Source organism: Sus scrofa, chromosome 8 (genome assembly GCF_054392235.1).
Source record: "Sus scrofa isolate SSC_HxYL_T2T_F1_AM1 chromosome 8, Sscrofa_HxYL_maternal_Yorkshire_Landrace_v2.0, whole genome shotgun sequence".
NCBI classification, from domain to species: domain Eukaryota; kingdom Metazoa; phylum Chordata; class Mammalia; order Artiodactyla; family Suidae; genus Sus; species Sus scrofa.
This window is the reverse complement of record NC_139390.1, coordinates 29016854-29037664: the sequence shown is the minus strand read 5'-3', so window position 1 is coordinate 29037664 and position 20811 is coordinate 29016854. Positions and strand designations below refer to the sequence as shown.

General features: G+C 46.1%; 1 protein-coding gene across 3 annotated transcripts in view; it reads right to left on the bottom strand.

The window, feature by feature from the left end:
* Nucleotides 1-6542: 6542 nt before the first annotated feature.
* The window catches only part of C8H4orf19 (chromosome 8 C4orf19 homolog), a 90525-nt gene continuing 76256 nt past the window's right edge, over nucleotides 6543-20811 (bottom strand). For 2 of the 3 annotated variants that reach the window (XM_021101098.2, XM_021101097.2), the window contains 2 exons: nucleotides 10293-10346; nucleotides 6543-8291 (listed from right to left, as the gene is read on the bottom strand). In XM_021101098.2, the coding sequence (XP_020956757.2) occupies nucleotides 7370-8291; nucleotides 10293-10324 (954 nt within the window). In that variant the 5' untranslated portion in view covers nucleotides 10325-10346 and the 3' untranslated portion in view covers nucleotides 6543-7369. Of the gene's footprint in view, nucleotides 8292-10292; nucleotides 10347-13111; nucleotides 13233-20811 lie in introns of those variants that run through there. The other variant, XM_021101096.2, reaches the window with a different exon arrangement.

Here is a 20811-nt window from a genome sequence, read left to right as displayed (position 1 = left end):
AAAAGTTATTACTCAATAAAATTTCTACATCAATCATTGTATTATTTGTCAAATTACTTTGAAAAAACTTTGCAGATTTTCCTTATTATAAAATTTCCCCCATAAACTTTTAATTTAAATACTGTAAGAGTCCTTGGTTTACCTCATGGCCAGTGGCTGATGTCATGAAAATCTTAGAGCCTGTGATCATATGGCTTCATAAATGGGTAATTTCAAACTTTTGATTCTGTCCTGAGCATCAAATTTAAGACAGGGAGAACACATTGGTTAATAAGAGACCACCACCTCTCTTTGGCCTGTAAAATTTCCCTTGTTTATATAAGAATCGAGGTTTACACACAACATTATTGATAGGTTTAGGATTATTTTAGAAAATGAAAAAGGATGAGTCGGACCTGGAAATGAAATTGTTTTTGTGGCATTTTTTTTTTTTTTTTTTTTTTTAAGATTGGTAACTGATGTTAAGGGAGAATTCTGTGGTTTTGTTATCAAAACAGCAAGATCCCCACTGAACAAATATTCTAATCAGCCTGTCCTCCAGCTGTTTGACTCGTGGGAATTTGGAATGTGTAGTTTTGATAAGGGAGATGAGTAAAATTCTTTGTCTAGTTTTGGGTCTCTAGGTCATATTTTATCTTTGTTTTGAATCAACTATTCCAAAATGCTTAAAAGCAGAAGATACCTAAGTTTCTTAGAAAATCAGCCTCAAAGGATGAGATGAAGCTGAACAGTAACAACTTGAGTGGCACTGGGGTGTATTTTCTTTCTTTCTTTCTTTTTTTTTTTTTTTTGTCTTTTTGCTATTTCTTGGGCCGCTCCCACGGCATATGGAGGTTCCCAGGCTAGGGGTTGAATCGGTGCTGTAGCCACTGGCCTACGCCAGAGCCACAGCAATGCAGGATCCGAGCCGCGTCTGCAACCTACACCGAAGCTCACGGCAACGCCGGATCGTTAACCCACTGAGCAAGGGCAGGGACCGAACCGGCAACCTCATGGTTCCTAGTCGGATTCGTTAACCACTGCGCCATGACAGGAACTCCTGGGGTGTATTTTCATGCTTGTTTGTGTTCTAAGTGTACTGCTCACATACTTAAGCAGCCTGCGTCAAAAAATCTTATTACCGTTTTGTCTAAAATTTAGGAGTGCTTTTATAGATAGTGCATTTGAACTTCTAAATAGGTGATTTTCACAAAACCCAGGGGTGTAGGAAGAAAATATAAAAATCCTGGTTTATATTTGATATCTTCATACTGCTCTATAGGAGCTCCTGCTGTGATGCAGTGGGTTAGGAATCTGACTGCAGCAGCTCAGGCTGCTGCCAAGGTATGGGTTGGACCCCAGCCTAGTACAGTGGGTTAAAAGATCTGGTGTGGTTCAGATTCAATCCCTGGCCCAGGAACGTACATATGCCATGGGTGTGGTCATGAAATTAAAAAAAAAAAAATACTGCTCTACAAAGTATATGTCATACTATAAGATGCCAGTACAATTATATATATTTGTAAACATAGTTCTCTTAGGGGCAATACCGTGCCATTTTTATTGATAACTGGTGCAAGGTCAAAAAGATGTGGCAAGTTCCCATGGTGGCTCAGCAGGTTAGCCTGACCTACTGTTGTGAGGATGCTAGTTTGATCCCCTGGCCTTGCTCAGTGGGTTAAAGGATCCAGAGTTGCTGCAGGTTGTGGCGTAGCTTGCAAACGTGGCTGGCTTTGGCATTGCTGTGGCTGTGGCTGTGGCAGTGGCAGCAGCTGCAGCTCTGATTTGACCCCTAGCCTGGAAACTTTCATATGCTGCGGGTGCAGCGCTGAAAAAAAAAGACATGGCAAAGATATGGAAAGTCTTGCTATAGTCTTAGTGTTTCTCCAAGTGTGGCTGAAGAAATACCCACAACAGTTATGCAGATGTGGGGCCCCCACCCAAGACCTGCTGAGTCAGTCTCTGAGAGTTGAGACCCAGAAACCTGCTTTTATAAAACAAGCACACTGAAATTACAGGTCTTCTTTCCACAAGGACGTAGGAATGAACCCTGTTTACAGATGTGGAAACTGAGGCTCTGAAAAGTTTAGAAACTGGAGTTCCCATTGTGGCTTAGTGGTAATGAAACTTAACTACCATCCATGAGGATGCAGGTTTGATCCCTGGCCCCACTCAATGGGTTAAGGATCTGGAGATGCCACGAGCTGTGGTGTAGGTTGAAGACACGGCTCAGATCCTGTGTAGCTGTGCCTGTGGTGTAGGCTGGCAGCTACAGCTCAGATGTGACCCCTACCGTAGGAACTTCCATATGCTGCAGGTGCGGCCCTAAAAAGCAAAAAAAAAAAGTTAAGAAACTTAAACCCAAGGTCATACAATGGGTGAGAGGCACAGGCTGATTCCACCCCAGATTGATTAGAGTTGAATAGAGTCCAGCCCGTGTCTCCAGGTCAGAACTTCCAAAGACCTGAGGTCACCACACACGGTGGCAGACATCAACCACAGAGCCATCTCCTCTGTACTTTTTCTCCGCAGGAGCCAGGAGAAAAGTGACATCTGAGTCTCATGTCACTAATACACACCTTTCATCCTACTCCATTTTTGCAAGTTCGAGATGACTGAAAAACATGGTCAGCAAAGCTTCCCACTGCTTGGCCCTAAACACTGGTTCTTTCAAGGGTTTTGTCTCAGTTTGGAAGTTAAGGTCCTCAGGGTCACTTGGCCTCTTGATGGAGATCAAACCTTCACCGGCTACTCAATGCCATGCCCTGCCCACCTGTCCACAGGCCACCGAGCAGCCTCTGTATTCAAAGAGAGCAGGGCCATCGAGAGGGAAGAGCATGAGTACTAAATGTAATTTCTCTTCTCTCCAATTCATATAGACGTGCTCCCACAGCCCTGCATTTATACCTTTGTCACAACATATCCAGGTCTCATAACCAGCATTCAAATCTCAATTTGCAGCATGATGTCTTCTCAACCAAACGTGAAGAGTTTTGTCTTTCATTCAACAAATGATGTCTCCCCTTGCTCCACACACTACCCTAGATCTAGGCAAAAGGAACTTGTTTGTTACAGTCACTTTAATTGCAAAAAAATTGCTGATCGTCAACTCCAAGCAACTGACTTGAATGTGCTGGTAAGAACCAGCATATTTAACAAATTTGCCTAAAATGTTGTTTCTGAGAGTGGCTGAAGATGCTTCAAAAGTCAGCCTGTTTAGATATGTCTACCCTAACCTGATTCATTAGAGGAACTTACAGATGTAGTACATAAATAGATCAGCAACTTTTTTTCCAGAAATTGACAAAGTGTTAACCATAGAAAACAAATGCCAGTGGTCTCTGTTTAATTATCACCAGCTCTAAAATAGATTTTAAAATGAAGGAGGTTTAATCCAGAAGTAAACAAAACCAGAAGGCAATCATTTCCACATTTTCATTATAAAGAATTGTTGTACAAATAGGAGTCCTCTAGGTGAAGTATCAAGTTCAAGCCTGGAGGCCACATCCCTGTGTCTGCTCACAAATGACAAAACCCAGGAAGTCAGATCTGTACGCATGTACTTGCATCTGGTGCCTCTTCATTCTTCCTGAGGCCTCCTGATGGGAGATGTGGGGAATTCCCGTTGTGGCGCAGTGGTTAACGAATCCGACTAGGAACCACGAGGTTGCAGGTTTGATCCCTGGCCTTGCTCAGTGGGTTAAGGATCCGGCGTTGCCATGAGCTGTGGTGTAGGTTGCAGATGTGGCTCGGATCCAGCATTGCTGTGGCTCTGGCGTAGGCTGGCAGCTACAGCTCTGATTAGACCCCTAGCCTGAGAACCTTCATATGCCGAGAGGGTGGCCCAAGAAATAGCAAAAAGACAAAAAAAAAAAAAAAAAAAAAAGAATGAGAATATGTGGGGAGGTGGCGGTGAGCAAGATAGAGGTAGGGGGTTAAGAGATACAAACCGCTATGTATAAAATAAACAGGCTACAATGAATATTGCACGACACAGAGAATATAGCCAATATTTTATGATAACTATAAGTAGACTAGAACCTTTAAAAGTTGTATTATCACTATATTGTATATTTTTAACTTCTAATATTTTACATCAGCCATACCTCAGTTAGAAGGAGGAGGAGGATTCAAGGAGGAAAAGAGGAAGAAAGAGAAGAAGAAGCAAAGGAAGAGGAGGAGGAGGAAGAAAAGAGATAATCTGGTCCTCAGGATCTGGGGCAGAGTGAGACAGAAAGAGGAAAACAATGACGATACGACAGTCACTAAACGTGGTCAAATGGGCGTGTGCTAAGAACCTCAAATTTTCTTCATTCCCTTGGAGATCTGGTTGGACCGTTGTAACAATATGCTACCATCTGGCTTGGAAACCAGGGGACAACATCCCATTTCATAATTAGATGATAGTTCACGGTCCCCCAGTAAAAAGTGAAATGAACTTCTTAGCTCAGGAAAACTACAGGTAGGAGCTCCCTTGTGACGCAGTGTGTTAAGGATCCAGCGTTGTTACTGCAGGGCTTAGGTCACTGCAGTGGTGTGAGTTCAATCCCTGGCCCAAGAACTTCCACATGCAGTGGGTGTACCTCCACCCCCCAGAAACCTACATGTAATATAGGAATCATCTTATATCAAAATCAAGATTTAACCTGGTAATATCTAGGTGATGCTATTTGCTAAGGTCATGGAGACTGTGATGTCTACTGTAATCACAGCCACTTCCTCATACTCGGTGTGCAACTGCCCAGAATGTTTGAAAAGCATCACTATTGTCAGCATCACTGTTCTGATGAGGGGTGGCAGCAGGCAAAAGAAAAAAAAGACATTACACAGAGCAGGAATCTTAGCTGCTAGACAACTTGGGGGGTGCATAAAACTAAAATCTGGAGCTTCTTTTCAACCTCAGTTTTTCCTCTGATGTCCTTTGGTGGAGACTGGATACTGGGGTAGAGAGTAAAGGGCCCAGGTTGCTTTAAAAAAAAAAAAAAGACTTGAGGGAGTTCCCCTCGTGGCGCAGTGGTTAACAAATCCGACTAGGAACCATGAGGTTGCGGGTTCGGTCCCTGCCCTTGCTCAGTGGGTTAACGATCCAGCGTTGCCATGAGCTGTGGTGTGTAGGTTGCAGATGTGGCTCAGATCCTGAGTTGCTGTGGCTCTGGCGTAGGCCGGTGGCTACAGCTCCGATTCAACCCCTAGCCTGGGAACCTCCATATGCCGCGGGAGTGGCCCAAGAAATAGCAACAACAACAACAACAAAAAAGACTTGAAATTCTTGGTCCTCTGTTAACCTTTTTGAAGCAGTCACATAAAAAAAAATTTTTAAACTTAAGAGTTAATCATGGCGAACCCTCTGCAGCAGTCCTAAAATGTGACATTAGGTTCATATGCAAATGCAAAAGTGTGTTTCTATGCCAGGAAGAGAGACTTGCCTGAATGAATACCTCACCTTACCCTTTTCTGACTTTTCTTCTTGCATCCTTGTTTTGGAGATACCTTCTGTGGGGAGTTGGGATGGCTGTAACTTCCCAGTGCTCCTTTCTCCTTGAACCAAAGGTTTAGACCCCTTCTGTGTCAAACTAAACAAGATCAACCTCTTGCAACTCGGCTCTATCTCAGACTTTTGTGTGTTGAGGACCTGGTGTGGCAGAGATTGCAAGGAGACCATCTTTGAAATAGTAAGCATTTGGTGTACTAAATACAACAGCAAACACAGCCACAATGTAATCAGCAATGCTAACTGTTTTATCCTCTAAGGGGTCTGAGAGACCTTGTATGTAGAGATGGCTCATCACCAAACACAGGGATGTATATGCTCATTAGGCTCAGAAATCATGCTTTTTGTCAAACAACTACCAAAATGGAGCAATGACATTCTGACAATTTCTACAAGTACATATTATTATTATTCCCACTTAACTTATGGGCAAATATAGAAGGGATACATTACTTGGCCAAGGTCACATGGCAAAGGTGGAAATCCAACCAGTTGTTTTGTGTTTTTTTTTTTTTTTTTTTTTTTTTTTTTTTTTTTTTTCCGCTTTTTAGAGCTGCACCTGCAGCATGTGGAAGTTCCCATGCCAGGGGTCTAATCGGAGCTGTAGCCGCTGGCCCACACCATAGCCACAGCAACACAGGATCTGAGTTGTGTCTGCGACCTACACCACAGCTTACAGCAACACCGGATCCTTAACCCACTGAGCAAGGCCAGGGATGGAACCTTCATCTTCATGGATGCTAGTCAGATTCGTTAACCGCTGAGCCACAACGGGAACTCTCAACCAGCTAGTCTTGACCACCTTCTCAATTCTCCATCGAGCCATGTCAGAATGGCTGTCCTTGGTTTTATAAATTAGAAAGCTGAAACTCATTCTTCCTTAAGGTAAGATCTGCAGGTAGTCATGGCGTCAAGAGTCTGAACTAGAGATAAGAACCAAAGCCATTCTTGGCAAACTGACCCAGTCTCCTCTTCAGTTGTAACTTAATAGTCTAGTTTTTTAAATTGGAAGAAACACCAACGGTCACTAATGCTCGGTCTGGGAAAGTCAGAACCACCCTTAAGACACAGATGCAGGTGTTGTTATATTTTAATCACAATCAGACATTACATGGTGTAAAACATTTCATCTATCTCTTTGCTGCTCCAAATCTCATGAACTTAAAACCCAAACAAGACAGCAGCCTCTTAAGGAATTATTTTGACCAGAATCCCCAGTCCCAAAGGAAATTAAAAAGTAATAATGTAAAAAAGTTAAGGTCAAGGTGTCCTGATATCACTGCTAATGACTAACCATTTGCTTAGGGGAGGCGCCTGCTCCACCTAGAAAGCTGCTGCGCTTACCTCTGTCCAACAAGTGGTGAGTTATTAGTTTCCTGGGTGATTGTCCCTGAAGGTAAGCCATGCTCCATGGTTACATTAGGCACTTTAAGTTGGGGTAGGTACCTTTCCCACGTTGGATATAAGGTTTGGCTCTCAAAAGCAAGATAAAGAATTTACAGTGGAACAGAATGTGCTGTGAATCTATGCCCCTGGGAATAAGCACTAGGATTTCAGCGCATTCTCTAGAACATGTGCACCAGATGTTCTGTGGCGGGGCGGGGGCAAAGGCTATTGAATGTCTCTGCACATGCTGTGGACACCAGCAGGAGGGCCCATTCTGAGTTTTATTCTGGGGTCCTGAGTGATTGCCTGCCTAGACTGGGGGACTCTCCGAATTTAACAAGCTGCCTGGAACAGCATCTCATAGGCATCAGACAGATGCTGGGTGTCAACCACCTTGGGTAAAGCTGCACCCAGGGAGGCTGCCCTGGTCAGCTTTGCATCTAAGGAGTAAATGCATCCATCCCCACACGCTCGGCTCGACACTAGTTTGTTTGCTTGTGCAAATCCCCTCCCCTAATCCACCTCATCCACCTCTTCCCCTGCCGTAGCTGCTTCTAAGGCAGCAAGGGCTTCGGCCACCTCCGCGTCCTCTTCCGCTGGCTCCCCGCTCCTGTCTCCAGGCGAGCCAGGGGCCTCCTGCCACCCGTTTCTAGAATCGACCGCAGGCACGTCCTGAGTAGGATCTTCTTTAAAGTAGGCACTCAGAATTTCGGTTGCCACGGCCTCGTTTAAGGAATCCCAGCTTCTCTTCACCGAAAACGGCATATCCAAGCCCTGCTCTCTTGCCCTCGGGTACGTGCCCTCCTGGGGCTCCTCCTCACTGGGGCTCTCGAAAAGACAATCCTTTTCTTCGCCGTCAACACTGTCTTCCGCTGGGCCATCGAACTGCGGGTAATCCGGGGTGGGTATCCGGAGGCCGTGGTCCTGGACTTCCCGGGGGGGATGTCCTGCCGTGGAAGGCGCTCTGGAGTCCCCATCTCCCATGACCTGGGTCTCTTCCAAGGCCAGCAGCACGCAGTCCAGTGCCCTGGTGTTGTCTCCTTCAAGGAAGGGCTGGCTCTGGGGAACCCTGTTCGCCCTACTGGCCTGGGAGCCCCCGTCTCCCTGGGGGAGCTTGGGATCCCCAGGGAGCTGCAGGGCAGTAGCAGGGCCGAGGCCATTGACTGCACTGCCAGGCTTCTCTGCACAGGGTCCCCCCGCTGGGTCCCCGTGAGGGAGAGGTCCCTGGGGTGGGCGGCAGGGCTCCGGCGGAGCATCCTGCCCGCTTGTGCTCGCGGTCCTCACTGAGTCCTTGCTCTGAAGGTCACTTTTAGGCACTAGCACTTCGCCGCTCTGCCTGCCTTTTAATTTAACAGTGTCGTCTTCATCTAACTTGCAGCTGTTTACTTCGTTGACATAACCAGGGGAGGGCACTTGAACTGGGTCGAAGAGATAGCTGGGTGTGAAGATGGAAGATCAGTCAGGCTAAGTATTCATTAACTTTATTTATTGATAACTTTATTGACACTGAACTTCATGATCAGTACTTTCTACTACAGATGCTGCTGCTTTCTACTACTCCTGTAAATTTCTGTGATTCCATACTCAGTTAAACCCATATGTATGTCTAAATCCAATATAGTTGTTATGAAAATGTTCTACCAGTTGGAAACCTATCTTAAGAAGAAATCCAGGAGTTCCTGTCATGGCGCAGTGGTTAACGAATCCAACTAGGAACCATGAGGCTGCGGGTTCGATCCCTGGCCTCGATCAGTGGGTTAAGGACCCTGCGTAGCCGTGAGCCGTGGTGTAGGTTGCAGACGCAGCTCGGATCCTGCCTTGCTGTGGCTCTGGCGTAGGCTGGTGGCTACAGCTCCGATTAGACCCCCTAGCCTGGGAACCTCCTATGCCGCAGGTGCAGCCCTAGAAGGACCAAAAAAAAAGAAGCGATCCAAAGGAGAGTGGGACAAAGGCAAAGAACAAAGTGGTTCATGAAATTTGCAAACAACCAAAAAAAGGTTTATAAATAAAGCAAATTCCAATAACAGGAAAATAATTGGTTATGAACTGATGGTACAACCCCTCACTGGAATATTATGTAGTCCTTAAAATAAGAAATAAGAAGTCTGGACTTGCATGCAAGATACAGACATTAAATGTTTTTTGAATCAAGCCTACCATCAGATTATAATTATAGTGGAATAAAACATATGTATGGGTGTGTGTGTGTGTATCTCTATCAATACACACATAGATATGGAATAAAACTAACATAATCATGACAGTTTTATTTGTTAAGGAAACAAAACCATCAGTTAATTTTCCTCCTTTATTTTATGTAGAATTATATTCATGTTACCCATATTTTTTTGAGATAGAATCTGGACAAAATTTAAAGCCTGTATGTAACTGGGGTGATTTATTTTCAGTGATGCCATTTCAGGGGATCTTCTAAAACCCAAGTTTTTCTTTGCACTGAAGCTCTCTGGAGAAACATAAATTCAACCCAAACCAAATTCAGTCTCAGAGAAAGACAGTGTTCCCAACATACTCTGAGCATTGCTCAAAAAAAGTTTAAAAATCTAGGGTCCTATTTTTTTTTTAAGCCACGCCCACTGCATGCAGAAGCCCAGGACCAGGAATTGAACTGTTGCCACAGCTGCAGCTGGAGCCACATCAGTGACAATACCCATGCTTAACCTGCTTCGCCACCAAAGAAATGCCTGGTCCCATGTTCTTTTTTTGTTTGTTTGTTTTTTGTTTTGGTCTTTTTGCTATTTCTTGGGCCGCTCCCGCGGCATGTGGAGATTCCCAGGCTAGGGGTTGAATCGGAGCCGTAGCCACCGGCCTACACCAGAGCCACAGCAACGTGGGATCCGAGCAGCGTCTGCAACCTACACCACAGCTCACGGCAACGCCGGATCCTTAACCCACTGAGCAAGGGCAGGAACCGAACCTGCAACCTCATGGTTCCTAGTTGGATTCGTTAACTACTGCGCCACGATGGGAACGCCCCATGTTCTTTTACATAATGTTAAAACAGTTTCAAACTCTTAATTTCCTGGCAATGCTGGTTATGTATGCCCCGAGCTGCATAAATGTGCTGAATCCATGCAGGGTCTTTTTTTTTTTTTTTTTCTTTTTAGGGCCATACCCATAGCATGTGGAAGTTCCCAGGCTAGGGGTCAAATCGGAGCTACAGCTGCTAGCCTACGCCACAACCAGAGCAACTAGGGATCCCAGCTGCATCTGTGACTTACACCACAGCTCATGGCAACACCAGATCCTTAACCCAGTGAGTGAGGCCAGGGTTTGAACCTGCATCCTCATGGATCCTAGTTGGGTTCGTTAACTGCTAAGCCACGAAGGGAACTCCTCCATGCAGGGTCTTTAAAAGTGCTTCCACGGTAATCACAAATTTCTCTATTCAGATGAGATTATTTTTTTCCAGCTTTACCTTTGTATCATTTTGCAGCACCTGCACCCCATCTGGATTACTTTTTGTTACCATCTGGAAAAGAAAGCATACAAAGGAGAGAAGAGAGTGAATGACATTTTAATAGGCATGAAGTTTGCTTTGCCTTTCCTAGATGCTCAAAGTTAGTCAAGTTATAGTTTTTGGCAAGAGGCTAACATGTGCATCAGGAAGGACACCCGTTACCTGGACCACTTGGATGTATTTAAAAATCACTCAATCAGAGTTCTCAAACATTGACTGATGCTTGTCTCTGTGCTAGACCTTCTTCCCAACCCTGGGGCTGATATATGTTGTCTCCATTTTTCAAATGAGGAAAAACAGGTTGAAGAATGCCAGGGAGAAAAAGTGGGACTGAAGAGGATCTGAGCTTTTGCTCTTGCACTGCCTGCTACAGGGGACCCGGACTTGACCACGGTGTGGCCCCGTGCAGAGGCAGGCGGTCTGAGAGAGTGGAGAGGTTTCCTTGCCAGGGGATTAGCTACTCAGTATTAAAGGATGTCAGGATACGGCAGCTGGTCTGCGTGCTCCATGTTACAGACCTGAGGACGTTATAGCTGGAGTCATTATCACAAACTTTACTTGGAGTAAACTGCTCCGTTTTGCCTTTTCCACCATAAAGACGGTCCAGCTTCACCATCCGTGCTCTCCACTCTCATAGTTCAAGGACACGGCCCTTTGGGCTTCCTGGTGGTAGATGGACTCACCTTTGTGCTCCTTTCATTTCTTCCCTGCCCTCTCCCCCTGCCCTTTCCCAAGCTGCATTTCCCCCAATGATCGCCCTCTGAATAACCTTCTCTTCATGTAAAACTGACCCTGCTGTTCTAGTCTTTTTTTCTGAAAACTCTAAAAATTAGTGTGGAAGAATCTTGAGGTCATCCTCCAATTTTTTTTTTTTCCCTTTTTTAGGCCTGCACCTGCAGCATATGGAAGTTCCCACGCGAGGCGGCACATTGCAGCTGCAGCTCCCGGCCTACGCTACGGCCACAGCTCACAGCAACTTTGGATCCTTAACCCACTGAGCGAGGCCAGGGATCAAACCCCCATCCTCATGGATACTAGTCAGGTTCTTAACCTGCCACAACGGGAACTCCAATCATCCTCCACTTCCAGTAACTACAAGCTTTAAGAAGAGGAGCCAGTGACAGAATCTAAAGCCCAGCCCCGTTGTCTCCATTAGCTGCATGTGCTATATATAGGGAGGGGGAGTGACGCACTGTCAGCTGTGTCACTGCCTCCTTTTCTCTCTCGCCCTTCTTCCAATCATGAATTTTCCAGGATGCACTTCGTAAGACTATCATAGAGAATATGACCGGTGCCTTTTAGCAAGTATGGACTAGTTGGCTGGTTAGAGGAAACTACATTTACAATGATAAATAAAGCCACTAATAGCCCCCTCTGTAAGGCTGAAAAATCCCCCCCTCAAGATAGCCATCGCCCACATTCTAATCCCTAGAATTTGTGACTGCCACCTCATATGACACACACACCAAAAAAAAAAAAAAAAAAAAAAAAAAAAAGTATTTGCAGATGTGATTACAGATTTGAGACGGGAAGATTGCCTGGGTGATCTGGTTCCCATCCCAGCTGTGCCTGTAACTTCGGGCCTCAGCTCTTTCATCTGTAAATGGGATTAGCGATCTAGCTACTACGTAACGGCTGTTGGGGATTATATGAATTAATACTTATAATAAGCATATACTTATTACTCAGTTCTGTCTGGATATAGCATGTTTCACAAAAAAGGATAGCAGTTTGGCACCTAAGAGAGAAGTAATCTAGTTGCCATGACATGTGCACACAAACAAGAGCACGAACAATGCCGAGTAATAGTTGTTTCCAGAATAAAGGCCAAATTGTATATTTCAAGCAACAGGGGCACCGACTAAAAGACACAAACCCCAAGTGCAACACGAGTTTTGCAGAGAGAGAAATTACCAGGGGCTTGGCTAGCACCATGAATGCAACTTTTTCCTTCTTCAAAGCACTCTCCAAGAAATTACCCCATTTCCCAAACCCAGGATTTTGTTCCCAGTCTCTGCTCCCCACTGATGCCCATTTTCTGCATGAATCATAGATCAGCTGGATAAATAAGTTCAAGAGCCCCATGTGCGCCTCCTCCCCGCCACCGGCCCCTCCCCTCCCCCTTCACAACCTGCTCTAAAATCCGGGCCCTTTCCAAACCTGCAGTACCTTTGTTTATCTTGGAATCTGTTTTTAAGTAGTCAGGAGGATGGGAGGCAAGAAAAAGTCAAAGAAAAAGGCTTTGGTGTGTTGAGAGAGGCAGACTGCAGGTCGTAATAACGTAGTTGAAGCAATCGTGAGATATGAATCATTGAGAAATATCAGGTAGGTCAACTTTAGGATAATGCATTCGAGAGCTGTAGGTGGGGAAGGTTTTCTTCTGAAAGGAAGAAAGACAGAGCCTTATCCCGAGCGACACATTAACATCTCCAAGGCTGATGAAGGTCGGTTGGACCCTGGGGCACCCTCCCCAGGGTATCCCCACCCTCTCCTGCTGTGGCTGTGGCCACACAGCAACGTGCCTGGATTTCACAGCCCAACTCCAGAGCCTCTACTTCCCCGTTTCTTAGAGAACAGATACGTCATCTGTGGCTTTCACACCCCATCCCCCACCTGCCCTGAAAAACCACAGGACCTAGATTTTTCTTCAAAGCCATGTGATTGTGAAAGATGCTTTGATGGCTCTCCCCATTCAAATCAAGTTTCCAGTCCCCTCTTCCCCCACGGCCGCCTTTCAGGCTGCCCCATGTGGGTTTCCTGCAGACCTGGTCTCCTACCTGCAGCCCGGCTCTGAGCCTCTCCCCAGCCCGGCGGAGGCAGCCTCTTCCTGGTTAGAGGTCCGGCCTTCTCTCACTCGGCCCAGTGTTCTCCTTCCCCAGCGACATTCCTTCTCTCAATGAGACAAGCTCTAGCGTCCAAGGGTGAGTGACCGCTGACGAAAAGGGTGGGGACTCACGTATTCACACCCAACCCCTGCCTGCCCCCGTCTACAATTATTCTTCCTTATATGATCACTCCTGACATCGAATTCGATTTGTTTCTTTTTTCATGTGTCATTCCTGCACCCACGCCTTGCTTTTAGCAACCAGCTCGCCCAAGTCCAGGGGCAAAGAGGAAACACTCCAGGTCCAGCGTGAAACGGGGACATTGGAGAAAAAAAATATGCGCCCTTTTGAAGTAAAGGCGCGTTCCAAACAGGCAGCCAGTCCTCTTCCTCGCCCCCCTCGCTTTGCCAACAGCGAGCTTAAAGGTGAGAACGCAGTTGTCCAGTACCCTTTACTATTGGGCAGAAGCTGATCTGCCTTCTCTTTGGAGTATGAAAGAACAACAGAGAAGCAAAGGGCAAATCCTTTGCAACCATCATCTGGTTTACACAGGAGAAAAGCAAATACCATTAGGATGGTGTGTCCATCCGCCGCTGGCGCCCGCCTGCGCCCGGCGTCCTGTGTTGGGGGTTGACGCCTGTCCTGTGTTTTGTGTTGAAATTAAACATTCCTGTGTTTGAAGATGGGCATGTTAAGGTCCCATCAGTTCTAAGTCAAGTCTCCTTGCTGGAAAATCCTGTTTCACCAGAGGGTTAGTGAGGGAGGTGGGGAGAAAAGGGGAGACGGGTGGGGGGAGCCAGGAATTTTCCAGCCAGGCAGGGAAACTGTCTGATCATCCACCACGAAGTCTGGGAATACAGAAAAAGGTTCAACCCAGTCAGAAAGGGCTGCCTTTGATGGTGATGATCTTAAAGAATGACAGGGACTGGAGTTCCCATCGTGGCACAGTGGTTAACGAATCCGACTAGGAACCATGAGGTTGAGGGTTCCATCCCTGGCCTTGCTCAGTGGGTTAAGGATCCGGGGTTGCTGTGAGCTGTGGTGTAGGTTGCAGATGCAGCTTGGATCCCGTTGCTGTGGCTGTGGCTTAGGCCGGGTGGCTACAGCTCCGATTGGACCCCTAGCCTGGGAACCTCCATATGCTGCGGCAGCGGCCCTAGAAAAGGCAAAAAGACAAAAAAAAAAAAAAAAAAAAAGACAGGGATGGGCCAAACGGACACAGGAACCAACCTGTAGCGGTTCTACTGCCCAAACCTGAACAGCTGTCGCCTCAAAATAAATACTATTAAAAGGATGATAATCCACCGAATAAAACAAGGATCTATGTATGAATCCACAGGATATACATTTTAAAAAGGGGAGGCTCTGACTTACAAATAGAAAGCCAGCTGATCAACATACAAGGCATAATGGAACTAGGGAAATCACTAGTGAACCACCACCATCATAGTAATTACTGATTCAAGCAAAATTCATCAATGGATGCTGAGGCTAATTGGTGAAAATGTGAGGAGAATGGGATTTTTAATCTCAACATAGCTCCCCACCACAGGCTTAGGGGTAAAACAGTATCTTTACAGTGGAGAAACCTGGCTGGCAGCACCTAAATCAAATAATTAAAGTAACACGGTGAGTAACGAGGCTAGTTAGGCTTGGATGTGACATACTGAGAACTTGGTGTCAGTTCTGTGATTTTTCTGCCAAAAGAGCATAATCTGGATCGACACAGATTCATTCATCAAACCCAAGTTGAGGGATAGTCTACAAAACAACTGATCTGTACTCTTTTAAAGAAAAATGTAATGTTATGAAAAACAAAGACAGATTGAGCTACTTCTCCAGATTAAAGGAACTTCCAAAGAGACACGTCAACTGAATGCAGTACATGATCCTTTTGTAAGAGGTCATGATTGACAGAACTGGTGAAATCCAAATAAAGTCTATAATAGGTGAAAGTATTAAATCAGTGTTAACATCCCAGGTTTTTTTTTTTTTTGGTCTTTTTGCCATTTCCTGGGCCACTCCCATGGCATATGGAGGTTCCCAGGCTAAGGGTCAAATCAGAGCTGTAGCCACCAGCCTACGCCAGAGCCACAGAAACGTGGGATCCGAGCCGAGTCTGCGACCTCCACCACAGCTCACGGCCACGCCAGATCGTTAACCCACTGAGCAAGGGCAGGGATCGAACCTGCAACCTCATGGTTCCTAGTCGGATTCGTTAACCACTGCGCCATGACGGGAACTCCTCAGGTTTGATCATTGTACGGGGGTTATGTAACAGCACGCCCTTGTTCTCAGGAAATTCACAGTGAAGTATTCGGGAGGAGAGGAGCACAGTATCTGAACTCATTAAAATGATTCAGGAGTTCCCGTCGTGGCACAGCAGAAACTAATCCAACTAGGAACCATGAGGTTGTGGGTTCGATCCCTGGCCTTGATCAGTGGGTTAAGGATCTGGCGTTGCTATAAGCTGTGGTGTGGGTCGCAGATGCGGCTCGGATCGCACTTTGCTGTGGCTGTGGTGTAGGCCGGCAGCTACAGCTCCGATTAGACCCCGAGCCTGGGAACCTCCATATGCCGCCAGTGAGGCCCTAAAAAAAAGCAATAATCTGATGTCAATTTTTGTTCCGCTTGTCTCTGGCTAGGACCTAACCTATAGAAAACCGCTGCTATTAAGCTATTCTCTATAAGGAAGCACATGGGAAAAGATCTTAAAAAGGAGCTCATGAAAAGCCCATGGACCCTTCTAGATTTAGCTGTCATACTGAGTATGTACTAAAGACTTTCCGGAATAGCCAGTCCCGGGCCCTAGAACCTGGAGGCAAAGAAGAGGTTTCCTGTCCTGAGGCTGCCCCATCTCAGAGCGGGGCTTATGTCCAGTGTTTGGTGTCCTCAGCGGTCTGCCTCCTGTACTGAGCACAAGCCCCTCACAGGCAACGCCTCACTCAGGGCAGCATCCAGCTTGCATGCAGGGAGCCCGTCACACCTGTTATTCAAATGAAGGAATGGCTGGGGAGTGACAGGTGTGAAGGAACAAATGGGGAGGATGAGATTTTTAGGCATTATCCCGGTAGAAGTTCTTCCCCTTTCCACGATCAAATCTCACTCCACCCAGTGGTCCAAACCCAAGAGCCAAGACCGTGATGTGAGCCAAGAGAGATGGGAGGGACGGTGGCTCCCCTTCCCGGCTTGGGAAACAGCGGAGTCTCCGTTAAGGAATTCCAGGGGTAAGGGCCGTCTGCTTTGAGAGCTGTAGTCAACGAGCTTTCAGAGCAGCTGCTGGGAGGTGGTTTGAGTTGATGGAAGTTGGGGGTGCTTAAAGAGAGACACGATAAAATTAAAACACTTAAATTTCCACTCCATTTGGAAAAACCAACTTCTCAATGTTTGGAAAACAGTCCGGGATTTCACGTGAACCTGGCCAGGAGGTGAAGTTGAAAAATACCGAGTGAGTCACTTCTGGGTCTTGACCTCTGGGACTCAAGTGGTGTGGATAAAAATAACTAGCAGGCGCTGAAGAGTCCACCAGGTGGTTTGCAAAGGAAGTAAAGACTGCCTGCCCAACTTTATAGGCAGTATTGAATCTCCAGTGGAAAAAGGACAAGAAAATATATATATTTTTTCTTTTTCCTGCCACACCTATGGCATATGGAAGTTCCCAGGCCAGGAGTGGAACTGGAACTGCAGCTGCCAGCCTACACCACAGCCACACCAGATCCGAGGCGCATCTGTATCCTACACTGTAGTGCACAGCAATGCCAGATCCTTAAGCCGCTGAGCAAGGCCAAAGATCGAATCTGCACCCTCACGGACACTGTGCTGAGTTCTTAACCTGTTGAGTCACAACGGGAGCTCCAAGGAGATAATCTTGACGACCCAATCTATTTCCTCAGCAGAACCATTTCCTCTGTTCTGGGCAGGCTTTGAAAACTCTCTGGGACAGAATTTTCTAGGATGTTCCCTTTTCTCCTGAAGAGGCTAAACTTTCGGAATTTTGGAGAACCTGACAGACTATAAGAAAAATTTTTTTTTTCTTTTCTAGGGCCACACCCGCAGCACATGGAGGTTCCCAGGCTAGGGGTCCAATCGGAGCTGTAGCCGCCGGCCTACGCCAGAGCCACAGCAATGCAGAATCCGAGCTGCATCTGCAACCTACACCACAGCTCACGGCAACGCCGGATCCTTAACCCACTGAGCAAGGCCAGGAATGGAACCCGCAACCTCATGGTTCCTAGTCGGAACCATGCACCACGACGGGAACTGCATATAAGAAGACTTTTATTAGGAGCACCATCAGTGCATTTGATGCGTTCTCAATAGTCAATGTACTGCCATATACCAGCATCACCTAGAACTGGGTTTGATGGGACATTTATGCGCACGTGTGTTCAAATGTCCACCACCCCGCCCACCTGCCAAAGGGTTCTCTGATCAAACAGGTTTGGGAACAGCAGGGGTAAGAGATGAACCCATTCGTAGTTATGAAAAAGAAGGATTTCACCTTGTTGAATGCAGTTATTTCCCCAAATTATTTGACCACAGAGCTTTTAAAACCAGAAGTTGGGTTTTGCGGAACTTTGGGAAAAACAAGTGTCAAAATGACAGTCCCAATTATCAGGAGGGGTTTTGTGCCCCAAACTAAAATCATCAGGCGGTGCCTGGTGTGTGGGTGAACTCAGCCAGGCAAAGTCCACGTCAGGTGACCGGTCCGCCTTCCAGCAATGCGCGGATGTGGTAAAGTTGTGCAATCTCTTGATCCCTCAGTTTCTTTATCTGCCCAATGAGTCCATGACATCAAAGCTTTCTTCTAAATCTATCGCAATGGTGGGTCAGCCAGGAAGGTTACTCCCCTCACGAGCCTTTATCTCACCTGGCTCACACACTGTTATCACTGAAAACGGAGAGGTGCCAATACGGCCCTTTTGCAGGCGGGGAGCCCGGCTCAGTGGTTTGTGAACCTCCCCATCCCCAAACTGATGGGCTGTGTTTGGGTCCCCAGTCCACACTCAGCCCAACCCAAGAGCCTGATGGACGCACGGCGCTTCTCCTTCTGTTTCCTTTCTTCAGGCCCCAGGGTCTCATCTTGTTCCCTCAGGTCTGCAGCTCTTTAGAAGAGGTCTCCTTGGCTGCTTTGCCAGAGGGTACAGCCGACCAGGGCCCTGAAGCCTTGAGATGGGGAGGGGGTGTGTGTCACAGCAACGTCCCTGAGAGGACGGGGGACTCAGGTCAAGGGGACTCTGAGGGTCAGGGAGGTGCGCCTGCTGGACTCTCTTCTCCACTGGACTGGGCAGGGGGAGTGTGTGTGGGAGGCAGGGCTGGAGTGGGGGGGGGGCAGGAGAGGCGGGGCTGGTGTGTGTCGGGGTGGGTGGGGCAAGGGAGTGAGTTTGGGAGGCGGGGCTGGTGTCTGTGCTTGTGGGGGGGTGGACAGAGGAGTGTGGCGGGGGTGGGGCAGGAGAGGCGAGGCTGGGGTATGTGTGTGGGCAGGAACGGAATTTTTATACACATTTGAGACGCCTGATCACAGCGCATCAGTAATTCAGCACAGCGGTTCCATGAGTAATTTAGGGTCAGAGTTGCAGGTTCCAATTTATTAGCTCAGTGACCTCCAAGCAAATCTTAGCCTGTCACCTTTAGCTGTCTAATCTGCAAAATGAGAATGATAATAGTTCCTGCTTATCAGGATTGTTTTGAAAATTAAATTAGATAAAAATATGTATGGCATTTACTATGTCTGGCGTCCTGCCAGTACTCATTAATGATTTATAAGTAGTTAGCCTTTGAGTGTTAAATATGCATTTAAATACTGTTTTAAGAAATTTCATGTATTCATTCAACTTTACAATAACCCTCTAAGACTGGTATTTTATATATAATATATACACATTTTTAAATTGAAGTATAGTTAATTTATAATATTATGTTAGTTTCAGGTGTACAGCAAAGTGATTCAATATTTTATAGATTATATTCCATTTAAAGTTATCACAAACTAATGATTATATTTCCCTGTGCTATACAATATATCCTTGTTGGTTATCTATCTTTTTTTTATGTCTTTTTGCCATTTCTTGGGCTGCTCCCTCAGCATATGGAGGTTCCCAGGCTAGGGGTCTAATCGGAGCTGTAGCCGCCAGCCTAGGCCAGAGCCACAGTAATGCAGGATCTGAGCTGCGTCTGCAACCTACACCACAGCTCATGGCAACACCGGATCCTTAACCCATTGAGCAAGGCCAGGGATCGAACCTGCAACCTCATGGTTCCTAGTTGGATTCGTTAACCACTGCACCATGACGGGAACTCCCGGTTATCTATCTTACACATAGTAGTTTTAATCCCCTACCACCCTCTGGCCCCTTCTCCCTTCCCCTCTCCATTGGTAACCACTAGGTTGTTCTTTATATCTAAGTCTGTTTCTGTTTTGTTATATTCATTTGTTCATTTTTTAGATTCCACATATAATTGATCACATAGTATTTGTCTTCATCTGACTAGTTTCACTCAGCATCATCCTCTCTAGGTCCATTCATGTTGTTGTAAATGGTAGAATTCCATTCTTCTTACGGCTGAATAATATTCTATTATCTATATCACACTTTCTTTATCCATTCATCTGCTGATGGACAGTTAGGTTTTTTCCATGTCCTGGCTATTGCAAATAGTGCTACTATGAATATCGGGGTGCATGTGTTTTTTTGAATTAGTGTTTTTGTTTTTTTGGATATATACCCAGGAGTAGAACTGCTGGATCATATGATAGCTCTATTTTTAGTTTTTTTAGGGATCTTCCATACTGTTTGCCATAGAGGCTGCACCAATTTATACTCCTACCAACAGCGTACAAAAGTTGGGAGCCAGTATCTTATAGATAAGTAAATGGACATAAAAGTTAGAAAGTGGTGCAGTCTAGCTATTATTAATACTGTTGTTATTGCTTTCAGTATTATTACTATTTCCTGCTATACGTTAATTATATTAATATTTATGTATATAATAGTTCCTTTTATGTTAATAGAATTCCTTTTAGTATGTTCTGTTGTTTTCTAAGCCCACTGGTTACATAATAAGAAGCAGCTTGTGATGTAGTAGTTTTTGCAAAAGGGAACTTGCTCCTCTGGATTTGGGCTCTGATAGAATGTCATAATAGGTGTGGTTTCATCCATTTGCCACCAGATGGCAGTATGCAGTGGTTATTTAATTTCAACGGACAGTCTTGGAACAGAAAAGGGCTCAAACACTTGAGAGTTAGGGCACAAGTTGTAGGTGCTTTGCCATGCCATCCAAAAAAATAAATAGGGAGGAGGTGACATGGTAAACATTCAGACAATTACTGTCACCTTTAAGTTCTGGTGGCCACGGCACCACATTATGACAGGGGCTCCTCCAAATCTGGCGGGGCATGGGATTTATTCTGAGGTCTGGTCAAAAGACTCGTGCAATCCCATAGATGCTTCTTTTCACACAAACAGGATCTACACGTCTGGATGAGAATTCTGTGGAAGAGGCTGAGAGAGGAAGGAGCCTGGAGAGAGTGGACATGTGCAGTTCCTCCCCTGGGTTAGATCTGATGCCTCTCGGCCAGTTCATTTCAATGTCCCTTCCCTCTGGCCAGGGCGTCCTCACAGGGCGCCGCCCCCCCCCCCCCCCCCCCGCCC